Source organism: Eschrichtius robustus, chromosome 1, assembly GCF_028021215.1.
Source record: "Eschrichtius robustus isolate mEscRob2 chromosome 1, mEscRob2.pri, whole genome shotgun sequence".
NCBI classification, from domain to species: domain Eukaryota; kingdom Metazoa; phylum Chordata; class Mammalia; order Artiodactyla; family Eschrichtiidae; genus Eschrichtius; species Eschrichtius robustus.
Window position 1 is genome coordinate 37,528,371 of NC_090824.1, and position 12,897 is coordinate 37,541,267.

Genomic DNA, 12,897 nt, shown 5'->3' on the forward strand with positions numbered 1-12,897 from the left:
TTCAACCAGAACAAGAATAAGAGCTGAGAAAAATCACTTTAACCTCATTTGAGCAACAAGATACTCTCTTATATCAAATGCCACCTCCTGGATAATAATACTGGAAGAGACCAAAAAGAATCAACCCAGGCAGCATCTTATTGTCATGGGAATTTGACCCGCCCAGCCACTAAAACAACACCAGCTTTTGCTGAACATTTTCATCCAATAAGTTGGCTGTCATCACAAAAACCACTCACCTTTAATAACTCATTTTGTTCCTGAGTCACATTTTCCAACAGTTTTATATCTTGCAAAAGCTGATTTGTCCGCTGAAACACAGGCAGAGGTTTCATTCCTGTCTGGGGTAACCTCAGTTCCACTTGGTAAGACACGATTTCAGCAATGGTTTTCTTCATGGGATGTATATTTTCCAGTATGACCTTAGATAAACATGGTACACAAGTGAAAAAAAAAGGCCACTCTTAAATCTATTCAAAATTAAACTTTAGTCTTTATAGTTTTGAGTTTTAAAAACAGTGTCTTAGCTCAGGTTGAAAAGAACTAATATATTACTTGTGATCTGGCAGTTAAATAAGGTCTCAGGAAAGAATGCCTCGGGCAAGAGTACCCTCCCAGCATTACATGATGCATTTGGACAACGCTTTCCTTCTTTCTCTCCCTCCCGCCTCTCTCTGTAGAACTGTTATGTGCTTCGTGTGTTGTCACCAGGCAGTAAGCTGTGGAAGGGCAGGTACTGCCTCTTATTAACTTTCACAGCAACTGCACCCAGCACAGGGCTTCCCACATAATAGACCCTCAAAAAATGCTTATTGAATTGAATGGAACTGTCCTGCCAAATTTCGTTAAGTCCCAAAACTACACTTCTATTTTGCTTTAATGCATCTGATCCATAGAAATCTGGATTTACATAATGAATAAATTAGGAGAGAGTATTCACTTTACTAAGTACTTCATATGTATTATTTCATTTAATCTTCACAACCACCCTAGGAGGTAGATATCATAACTTCCCTTTCACAGGTAAGGAAATTGGGTTCACAGAAGTTAGAAGACCCAGGTGAGGGCACACTGTAAGAGGCAGGGTCAGGATTAGAACCCAGGGCTGCCTGATCCCAAAGCCCATGCTCTTAACTGGTAGGCTGAGGGGGAAGCAACATCTGTACGCTGTTTAGTATGTCCCAGCTCCTGTGCTAGGGGCTCCATATACATTATAATTGTCCAACATAATCACCACAATGCCAATGTACAGATATGAAAGCAAATCCAAGAAATGTTAACCAATCACTCAAAGGCACACAGCCAGTAAGCAGGGCAGCTGGGGCTGGAACCCAGTTCTTCTGACTTAGAGGCTTAAGTGCTTAGACTATTAAACACCTGGGTTTGACGTGAAGGAAAAACTACCAAACCTTGAAGTTTTAGGAAGAAATTAAATGAAAAAATAACCTATAGGAAAATTATAGATACATAGATAGCACTAGAAATATGATTTAAAATATGATATTTATAGTCATGCATATCTATTTCCCAACTTTACTTTGCTCTTACTTTAGCAAGACTAAACACTTTTTATCACATCATATTATTACACATTTTAAAATAGGCATAGTAAGTATTAAGAGAAAATATTTTTAATAATGATCCATGCTTACCTCCCCATGCTTAAGATGCTCTTCAGGTGAAAAATCAAATATTTCTTTTGATAACAGGATAGCTTTGATTTTTGAAACTCTTTTCTCCATTGATTTTACTTCCGTTTCAATGGCAACCACATCCTAGAATTTCAGAAACAGAAAAACACACTTATGCAGTATATGTTATATGTTAATAATCTTTCTAAAACACAATTTACTGCCATTTATTCTATTCTCATATTTAACCAAAATATGTTTGCCACTTATATCTCTTCAAAACTAACCAAGTGCTACACAGATAATGTGGACTGTTTTCAATAAAAATGTTGTTCTGTTAGTAATAGCATACCACAATATAAAGCATTGCTTATACTTACTGAGTTAAAAGATCCTCATGGGGCCAATTTTCAATTATTTATGCTATGAGAACAAAAGTACTATGCATCGGAACAAATTTTAAGTAAATTCTCAAATATCTACAAACTCTTTAGATTTATCTTTGGAATGTCTTTAAACACTTGAATACAAGTGGGTCAACGCTGAAAAAATTCCCACTACTTTAAGTAAAACGATAAAGTCACCCTTGGGAAACAAACACACAAGGAGCTGGAAAATTGACAGATTTTTGTTGCCAATTCCCTAATAAACTTTTGCCGTGTGGAGAGTCACTAAATTACCTTATAACCTACTCAGATTAATATGAACAACAGATCATTTATCCAGTGGCTATTCTCCCATCGGTGTCAACTTCTAGAAAGTGGCCAAGAAACTTAAAGTGAAAATGCTGCAATTTGTGCTCTCAAACTTACATATTTATGAATATGTGTTATAAAACCTACATATTGAAGTCCACTCACACTGTAAGAGGGCCTTCAGACCTTTAGAGCTTAATGGAGATAAACTGAAGCAAAAATAATGCAGGGAATAGGAAAAACTACATAGAAATCATCAAAGGATTTCAAATTATCACAACTTGGAGCCATTCAATGTAGGACAAACATAACTTCATATAAGCAAATGAAACAGTAATTATAGTAATTTATCTTCATATTATGAAACATTCAATTATATTGAAATTTTCTATACCATACGTTTAAGAAAGTATATAAATGTATACAATGTATTTTATGGTCATTTCCATGAAAAGTTGTAGAAGCATTTAACAATTTTGGAATAAGCTTCAATAACCAAGAATATTTAACAAGTATGATTCTCTGAAGTTACATAAGTGTGGTGCAAGGAATGTAACTAAGAAATAAAAGGTAAATTATTAAGACTAACTGCATCTACCTTTGCTGTGTGACTCCATCCTTAAATAAATGCCTCACATGTTTCAAGCTAAAATAAAATTATTTAAAAATCCAGTGGCTGGTATACAGCAGCCCCTCAATAAATATTTGCTATTGGTGACTGAAGACTTGGGAAGTTATCTGTTTTAATTCCCTCTTTGCTAATCTGTGCTTTAAAATCAATAATATCGGACTTCCCTGGTGGCGCAGTGGTTAAGAATCCGCCTGCCAATGCAAGGGACACAGGTTCAAGCCCTGGTCCGGGAAGATCCCACATGCCGCAGAGCAACTAAGCCCGCGAGCCACAACTACTGAGCCCGCATACCACAACTACTGAAGCCCACGTGCCACAACTACTGAAGCCCGCATGCCTAGAGCCCATGCTCCGCAACAAGAGGAGCCACCACAATGAGAAGCCCACGCACTGCAATGAGGAGTAGCCCCCCCCGCCCAGGCTGCAACTAGAGAAAGCCCGTGCGTAGCAAAGAAGACCCAACGCAGCCAAAAATAAATAAATAAATAAATAAATAAATTTATTGATAAAAAATAAAATCAATATCTCCTCTCTGACAAAGAGAAAACACTGAGCTTATCTGATCAGGATTCCTCCCTTTAAATAGACCACTTCTGGACTGAGAATGGGGATATGATTTTTTGTTGTAGTTGCACTATAGGGTACAAAGTAAAATGTAATTCAAGAAATAACATAAATGAAAAATGTACCAGATCAATGTGTCTTCATAGAACTGATTAGTAGTATAACTCTAATTTACTAAATGAAATATAAATTTAAAATAAGAAGTCACATCGTTATAGTGCCAACTTACATCAGCCATTCGTTGAATCTGTGGAAGGCTTTCTATGATTTTTTGTCGTAAAGCTACTATTTGATGACTTAACTCTTGTATAGGCTGTGCTAAAGTATCTGTTTCAAAAATTATTGACAAGTCTTCTAGATCCGTGAAAATTGAATGCAAAAGATTGTGCTTCTGTTCTGAATCTTCCAAAGCCATCTAGATAATGGGAAACATGAAAAAAGAAACATCAAGATACTGGAACAAGTTGACTGAAATTATATCAGAGAAAATTCTATAACTATGTATGGTGATGGACGGTAACTAGACTTAATGTGGGTGATCATTTTCCAATACATACAAATATTGAATCATTCTGTTGTACACCTGAAACTAATAAACGTTGGATGTGAATTATACCTTAATTTAAAAAATTAAATCAGAGAAAATCTGAATTTGTCTCAACATTTCAAACTCCTGTTCATTCCCAATTTCATAATAAAACATTGAACATTCTCTCTTGTCAATGGCAGTACATGACTATAGAATGTCTACCCCATTTTGGTAGGCTTGCAGCAGCTGTTTTATACCAAGTAGCCCTGCTCCTCCAGCCATCGTTAACAGAATCAGAAACACCTGACCTATAAGTTCATCCCTCTATAATTTGGAATTAGGGTCAAGAAAGCCATTCATATATGTATAGCTGATTCACTTTGTTATAAAGCAGAAACTAACACACTATTGTAAAACAATTATACTCCAATAAAGATGTTAAAAAAAAAAGCCATCCAATTGGCTGGACTTGTAATTTTGGGAAATGGGTTTGGCAGAAATAGATAAGTGAAGTGGGGATGGGAAACGAAGAGGCAGTTCTGGTGCCAGTGTCCTCCTTGGCCTTACCATCTGGAGCCACTGACTTCCATGAAACACCCCTATAGCTTGAGTTGACTTGAATAAATTGATACCAAAAGAGCTCTATCTGATAAAACCAAATATAAGTGGAAAACATCCATTTTTAGAATTCTTTAGACATTCTTCCTTAGAATTTTTCTTTTTTTCCTTTAATGATTATAATTATTAACTTTCAAACTTAAGATTTCAAAATATCTCAGCCACCTATTGGAAATATTCAACCTGCTAATGTAGTCTTCAGGTAATCCCATAAAAAATAACTGATATGAAAAAGAACATTTACTTATGCAACCAGACTTCTAGTCACGAGTCCCCAAAATTAATCAGGTTATTCAGAATTTCATATTGACCTTATTCCAAATCCTAGCAGGAGAAAACTTGAAAGGAAAACAAAACTTAAAACCAATGCTTTTTCCAATAATACTATTTACAATAGCATCAAAAAAACATAAAATACTCAGGAATAAATTTAACAATTTACACTAAAGAGAAATTAAAGAGGACCAAAATAAATACAGAGATACATCCTCTTCCTGGATGGGAACAGCCAATATGGTTAAGAGGTAAATTCTTGCCAAACTGATATGGATTTAATGCCCTCCCAAAATTCAAACAGACCTCTGCATAGATATTGACAAGATGATTCTAAAACTTATATGGAAATGCAAAAGACCCAGATTAGCCAAAACAAATTTGAAAAAGAACAAAGGACTAAGTTGTAGAATTTATACTACCTGATTTCAAGATTTACTATAAAGCTGTAGCAATTAAGACTGTGTCATATTGGTAAAAGAATAGACACATAGATCAATAGAACAGAAGAGACAGCCCAGAAACAGACCTACATATATGAGAGGTCAATTGATTTTAACAAAGCACCAAAGTAATTCAATAGTGAGTCTTTTCAAAACATGGATAATCCCATAGAAAAAAAATGAACCTTGATTCTTGCTTCATACCATATACAAAAAGTAACTTTATTTATTTTTTTAGCATCTTTATTGGAGTATAATTGCTTAACAATGGTGTGTTAGTTTCTGCTTTATAACAAAGTGAATCAGCTATACATATACATATATCCCCATATCTCCTCCCTCTTGCGTCTCCCTACCCCACCCTCTAGGTGGTCACAAAGCACTGAGCTGATCTCCCTGTGCTATGCAGCTGTTTCCCACTAGCTATCCATTTTACATTTGGTAGTATATGTAAGTCCATGGATTACAGACCTACAAGTAAGAGTTAAAACTATAAAATTTCTAGAAGAAAAGATAAGAGGAAATCCTTGTGACCCTGGGTTAGATAAAGATTTCTTAGATACAACACAAAAGAATAATCTATAAAAGAAAAATATTGATAAATTAGACCTCCTCAAATCAATAACATTTGCTCTTTGAAAGACAATATTAAGAGAATGAAAAGACAAGCCACAAACTAGGAGAAAATATTTGTACATCACATATGTGACAAAGGATTTTAGAATATTATATAAATAATTCTTACAATTCAATAATAAAAAGACAAATAGCCCAATTAAAAAATAGGCAAAAAAGCCCCAAAAAACTGAACCGACATTTCACAGATGAAGTGTACAAGTGATAAATAAGCATATGAATAAATGCTCAAATAAAAAAATCATTAGTCATTAGAGAAATGCCATTTAAACCACAGTGAGATACCACCACTTGTCACTAGAGTAGCTAAAATTTAAAAGACAGATACTATCGAGTGCTGACAAGAATATGAAGTCATTAGAACTCCAGTGGGAATGAAAAATGGTAAAGCCATTTTGGAAAATAATTTAGCAGTTTCTTAGTTAAATACCATAAGAGCCAGCAATCTATTCCTAGGTATTCATCAAATGAAATGACGTGAAAACCTATGTCCACACAAAGATTTGTATATGAATGCTCACAGCGGCTTTGCTCATAATAGCTGTTGCAGCTTCTAAAATGGCCCCCAATAATCCCCACCTCCTGGTACTCGTGTCCTTATAATCGGTTCTCTTGAATGCAGGCTGAGCTTACTGATTTACTTCTAATAAGATATGGCAGAAATGATGAGATGTCACTTCCAAGATTAGATTATAAAAGACTGTTTCTGTCTTGGGAGCTCTCTCACTCTTTTTTAGATTGTTCATGGTGAAGGGAGCCAGCTGCCATGCCATAAGGCAGTCTTATGGAGAGACCTCACATCTGTGAATGGAAGTGGATCTTCTGAGGCCTGCCAACAGCCACGTGAATGAGCCTGGAAGTGCATCCTGTCTCTTCCTTCACCCACACTGAGCCTTCAGATGAGATCACAGTCTTGGCTGACATCTTGACTGCATTCTCATGAGAGACCTTGAGCCAGAACCACTCAGGTAAGCCATGCCTGGATTCCATAAATCTTGTTTTAAGCTGTTAACTTCAGGAGTGATGTGTTACAATGCAATAGATATAGAATACATAGCCCCAAACTTGAAATAACCCAAATGTCTATTAACTGGTGAAGGAATAAACATATTGCATATTTCCACAAATGGAATATTATTTAGCAGTCAAAAGAATAAACTACCTATAAATGTAACAACCTGAATGAATCTCGAAAACATTAAGCTAAGTAAAAGAAGTCAGGCCCAAAAGACTGTATGATTCTATTCATTGGATACTGTAGAGAAGGCAAAACTATAGGAATAGAAACCAATGAGTGATTACATAGGGCTGAACATAGGTACTTTTTGGGGTGATGGAAATGGTCTTTATATATTGATGGTGGTAGTGGTTACACAACTGGATACCTTTATCAAAACTTACCTAGCTGTACACTTAGGTGTTTTTTACTATCTGTGAATTATACCTTAATGAAGTTGATTTAAAGAACAAGTTGTTTTCCTATTTTCTACAATGACAATTTATGTTTCAGTGAGTCTTTATTACAACAGCAGACTTCATGGAATCATCTTTAGGTTATGAAAACCTAATTTAACAAATGCAATCGAGGTGGAAGGTTATAGTGCGATTAAAACAGACTTTTAAACCTTAGTTGAGAGTTTTGATACTTCTTTAAGAGTCATTTTAAAAATCAATACCAGGTAATGTTAGAAAAATGGTAAAGGGTGCCCTAAAGTAGGACAACTATTTTCAAAATAGGCACAAAGTGGGGTATTCACATGGGACTAGTTATTTATGACTTATTTCCCACTGGGAGATTTATTAGAATACATTCTGTAGACATCAGCCTGCATATCCCCTTGTCCTGACTTCCTCCAGCTAACAACCTAAGTTCTACACAGTTCCATGTAAACAAAGGTCAGCAAAGGAGGGTGTCCTGAACAGTTTGAGAGATACTTTTACACTTTTACATTTGTGTCAGAGAAGGCAGTAAAACTTCAGCTGTTTTTGCATATGTTCATTCTTGTACAGTTTTTTAAAAACTCCTAATAAGAATTTGAGGGAAAAAAAGCATCATTCCTCTCTTCTGTCTGCAAACTTCTTGAAAATGATGAAAAGTACAGGTGATTTAAAATAAAAAGATGACATGCTTTGGGGATGTGGAAAGTCAACCCAAGATGTGGGGGCAGGAATCACAGGCAAGGGGAAGAAAAGAAACAAGTAGGTGAAAATGCAGTATCTTTACAACTGTTACCACAGGAAAAAACTGTGCCAAGAAGTCTCACAGGGGAGGTATGAAGTCAGTTGTTACTTAGGGACACATTGTGCTACTTTAAAGATAAAAAAAAAGAGTTGGATCAGCTTTGAGGTCTGATTACTCTAAAAATTGTTATAGGGGATTTCCCTGGTGGTGCAGTGGTTAAGAATCTGCCTGCCAATGCAGGGGACGTGGGTTCGATCCCTGGTCTGGGAAGATCTCACATGCCGCGGAGCAACTAAGCCCATGTGCCACAACTACTGAGTCCATGTGCCACAACTAGTGAAGCCCACGCGCCCTAGAGCCCGCGCACCACAACTACTGAGCCCACGTGCCACAGCTACTGAAGCCTGTGCACTCTAGGGCCCGCGTGCTGCAACTACTGAAGCCTGAGCGCCTAGAGCCTGTGCTCCGCAACAAGAGAAGCCACCGCAATGAGCAGCGCGTGCACCGCAACCAAGAGTAGCTCCAGCTTGCTGCAACTGGAGAAAGCCCGCAAGCAGCAACAAAGACCCAACGCAGCCCCCAAAATAAATAAATAAGCAAATGAATGAATAAATAAATGAATAAAAATTGTTATACAATAAACCTTTTCCTAAGAGATTCTTTCTCATGGCTGAATAATATGAGAGAAGGGAAATATGCCTTCACAATAAAATTTAAGCCAACATTCGGCATCCGGAAGATCTCTTGTAGTCATGGCCCTGAGTAGGAAAAGGCTTTCATTTGTTTTGCCTTTGTAGGTTAGCATGGAGACAAAGGGCACCTGTGGAGCACCAGGAAGGACAGGAAATTTGGAATCATGGCATGCTAGAACTGGAAGGAACGACAGATTAGTTTTCTAATGCTGTGTAACTAATTACCACAAACTTAGCAGCTTAAAATAAAACAAACTTATTATCTCATAGTTTCCATGGCTCAGGAGTCCGGGCATGGCTTAGGTGGGTCCTCAGCTCAGGATGTCACAAGGCTGCAATCAAGGTGCCATCTGGAGCGTGGATTTTTCTTCCAAGTTCATTCTGGTTGTTGGTAGAATTTAGTTGTAGGACTGAGATCCCAGTTTTCTTGCTGGCTGTTGACTGTGGGTCTCTCAGCTTTTGGAGGCCACCCTAGGGTCTTGGCTCCATAGCCCTCTCATAGTATGGCAGCTTACTTATTCAATCCAGCAGGAGAATCTCACTCTAGTCTGCTACCAGGGAGTCTTACAACTATACATCCATGATCAGTCATGTATTCATGGGAGTGACTATCCCATATCCTTAGCTATACGATGTAACCTAATCAATGGAGTGACTATCTCATCACATACTCATATTCCTGCCCACACTCATGGGAAGGGGATTATATAGGTCGTGTACACCAGGGAACAGGACTATTGGGAACCATCTTGGAATTCTACAACCAAAACCATCACCACCATTCAGTGCAACAGTCTTACTTCAGAGATCGGGGAAACTGTGGCCCATGGAGGACACAGTAAATTATCCCCAAAGTCATGAATTAGTTATCAGGACAGAAAGAACTAGATCCTGGTCTCCAAAATCCCTATCTAGAGCCTGCCACTCTCCCAAGCTTCCTTCTGCCATCTGGCATGCTTGAAGATAAGGTTGTTTTTTCAGGAAAGAAGGGGGAAAAAAGCATCGTGACAATCAGCTAAGCCACTAATCATTATGTAGATTCTATGACACCCAGGAAACACTGAAAGAACACTCACCTGAAGGGTGCTAGCGTGGTGACTCAGCGTCTTTGAAGAGTCATAGTCTGCAGGATCAGCCAGCAAACGACTGGTATTTTCTATCCAAGCCTCAGTACTCTTCAAAAGATCATGATACTCCTCCAGCTTAATTGTGGCCTGTGAAAGATAGGCAGTACCAAACTCAGTCTGATGTCTCCTCTTTGAGTTGAAGGATTCTTAAATGAAGAACTGGCTGCTGTCAGTCAGTGGTGTCAGGCCTCGCAGGGCCCCACACCCCACAGCTGGGCCACTTGCCCACCCCCTCCAGGTTTTGATCCTTCAGCCTGTAAAACTGATCCTGACCACAGGTGGGAAGGATTTAAGGAGTTCTACCCCAAAGCTATGGGCCTCAGCAAGGGTTCCAAGTTACCTTTGCAATTAGTCTGGTTCCCGTTTTATGCTCCACTTTGAAAACTGGACTTACACTTTGTCCTCCTGTACCGGGCCTTGTCCTATAGTATCCCAGTCCCTCTGAGAGTAGGTTCCTGCCTTGCTGCTGCTAGATCACATGCACAACTCACCCACCGTGACCCCTACTTGGAAGGGAGTGCAGGGGTGTCTTGTTCCCAAACGAGGTTCTTTCTCTGGCTCCCTGCTGGGACTCTTGAGATCGCCTGCCTGAAATTCCCTTACCTGTTGAGAAGCCCAATTCTCACCCGGACTCCTACTGTGGTCTGACTTTTGGATTCTTGCTTCTGCCTGTGCCAGCAGTGCCCCTCGATGCCCACTTGAACCTATGGTGTAGCTCTAGCTTCAGGTCCTAAAACTGGCAATTCAAGGGAAACTGGTTTCCTCTGAATACGTATTTTTGTTTTGTTTTAAACCCATCTCACTACTACCGCATGCTCCGTGTAGCTATCGCGTGTTACAGCCATACCTTGTTTAATTGTGAGGTTCTATATTCTGCCCTCTGTGATACTTGCTGATACTGCTGGAAAGGAATCATCAAGTTATCCATCCATTCTTGAGCTTGTCCTGGGTCCTGTTCAACAATGTCCTGAACTTCAGAATCCAGCTCATTTAGCTTGGAGTGCCAGAGATCCAGCTCATCCCACATCGTCTGGGGAAGAAAAGCGTTAAGTCCATTTGGATTGAAGATGTGTTGACTTCTAAGTTTTCACACAGTATCTGTGCTTGTAAATGCTACCAAAATGAGATGACAGAGACAACATCCCAGGCAAAGTTTTCACTTATGCCCAGAAACCACTTGTGACCTGAACTGAAAAACACTTTTTCTGAGGTCTCTTAATTCTTACTGTATTCATTTCAGTACAAATTAGCTGTAAGGGGGCAGAAAGTCCTGGACATTTCCAGAGATGAATGACACCAAACAAGGTCAACGTAACCCTAATCTTTGAAGAGTGATGAGGTAACATTATGTTTAAAAGGGCTTGGGTAAATACCTAACCTATTTAGACCAGTATATATATATACTTAATCTAGAAGACAATTCTTATTAAATGCAAAAATAAAACTGATAAAAAGAAAATATCTGCTCTGACTCAGACTAATGCACTGGCAGAAAATTCTAGCCACATGTATTAGTAGCAACTGCTTTTAGCTCAAGAAACCAATAGGCTGGATTCAAACCTGCACTTGTCTGGGCAGAGGAAATCTCAAAGGCAACATTCAATTATTACTTAATATCTGTGTAAGAACATAATTTCTAGAAATGGGAAAATCTAACTAGTTAAAGTGCTTATTGAGAGCCCAAGATTTTGTCCAATGGCAAGCCATAGTCTGACCTATTTTTATTTTTCAATTTAATTTAATCTTTTTAATCCTTTGACGTCACATTTGTTTGGTTTAGAGGGGACTGCAAAGTCAAAGGCAGGTATGATTGTTTGTGAGCAAATCTTGTTCACCTTATTTTAAGAGAGTATACACAGTCTAATGTCTTCCTCTGTGAAAGAAGGACACATACAATAGGTACAATTATTTCTTTTAATATTTAGAATTATTTCTTTATTTTTACCAAAAGAAACACAGTCGAGTTAAATCAGAAACCGAAGGAGAGATTTAACTGCAGGGAGGAAGGGAACAGAGGGAAAGGGGGTGATAAGTGAGACTTCTCTGAGGATAACTTCTTTAAAAATTGAGGTATAACTGACATATAACATTTTATTAGTTTCAGGTGTACAACACAATTGTTCTTTTTTTTTTTTTTAATAAATTTATTTATTTATTTTTGGCTGTGTTGGGTCTTCGTTGCTGCGCACAGGCTCTCTCTAGTTGCGGTAAGTGGGGGCCACGATTCCTTGGGGTGCATGAGCTTCTCATTGTGGTGGCTTCCCCCATTGCGGAGCATGGGCTCCAGGCACGCGGGCTTCAGTAGTTGTGGCGTGTGCGCTCAGTAGTTGTGGCTTGTGGGCTCTAGAGCGCAGGCTCAGTAGTTGCAGCTCATGGGCTTAGTTGCTCCACGGCATGTGGGATCTTCCCGGACCAGGGCTCGAACCCGTGGCCCCTGCATTGGCAGGTGGATTCTTAACCACTGCACCACCAGGGAAGTCCCACAATTGTTCAATATTTGTTTCTACCATAAAATGATCACCACAGTAAGTCTAGTTAAAAATCCTTCACCATACACAGTTACAAAATTTTTTTTCCCTGTGATGCGAACTTTTAAGATCTTTTCTCTTAGCCCTATTTTTAAAAGTCTCCATTCATATTAGAATATTTCCTTAAAATATAGAGTAGAATAAGAATGTTTTCCACATGTAGGAGTTTACTTGGAAGTTAAGAGGTAGAATATTATGTTTATGTACAGTTCTACCTAAGACATTTTACAAGGGAAATAAATTTGGAATTTCTACTTTCCTCTGTTTCCCCCTGGCAGTCTAAAGAAAAGTTGTTAATACCATTCATATCTTACTGAAATGTTTTTACATATCAGTCTTCCCAAGACA

General features: G+C 38.3%; 1 protein-coding gene across 3 annotated transcripts in view; it reads right to left on the reverse strand.

The window, feature by feature from the left end:
• Nucleotides 1-12,897, reverse strand: part of SYNE2 (spectrin repeat containing nuclear envelope protein 2) — a 273,887-nt gene that overhangs the window by 109,130 nt on the left and 151,860 nt on the right. For all 3 annotated transcript variants that reach the window (XM_068544299.1, XM_068544308.1, XM_068544289.1), the window contains exons 55-59: nucleotides 10,869-11,051; nucleotides 9,971-10,108; nucleotides 3,751-3,936; nucleotides 1,653-1,775; nucleotides 240-422 (exon numbers count right to left, since the gene is read on the reverse strand). In XM_068544299.1, coding sequence (XP_068400400.1) covers nucleotides 240-422; nucleotides 1,653-1,775; nucleotides 3,751-3,936; nucleotides 9,971-10,108; nucleotides 10,869-11,051 — 813 coding nt within the window. The remainder of the gene's footprint in view (nucleotides 1-239; nucleotides 423-1,652; nucleotides 1,776-3,750; nucleotides 3,937-9,970; nucleotides 10,109-10,868; nucleotides 11,052-12,897) is intronic.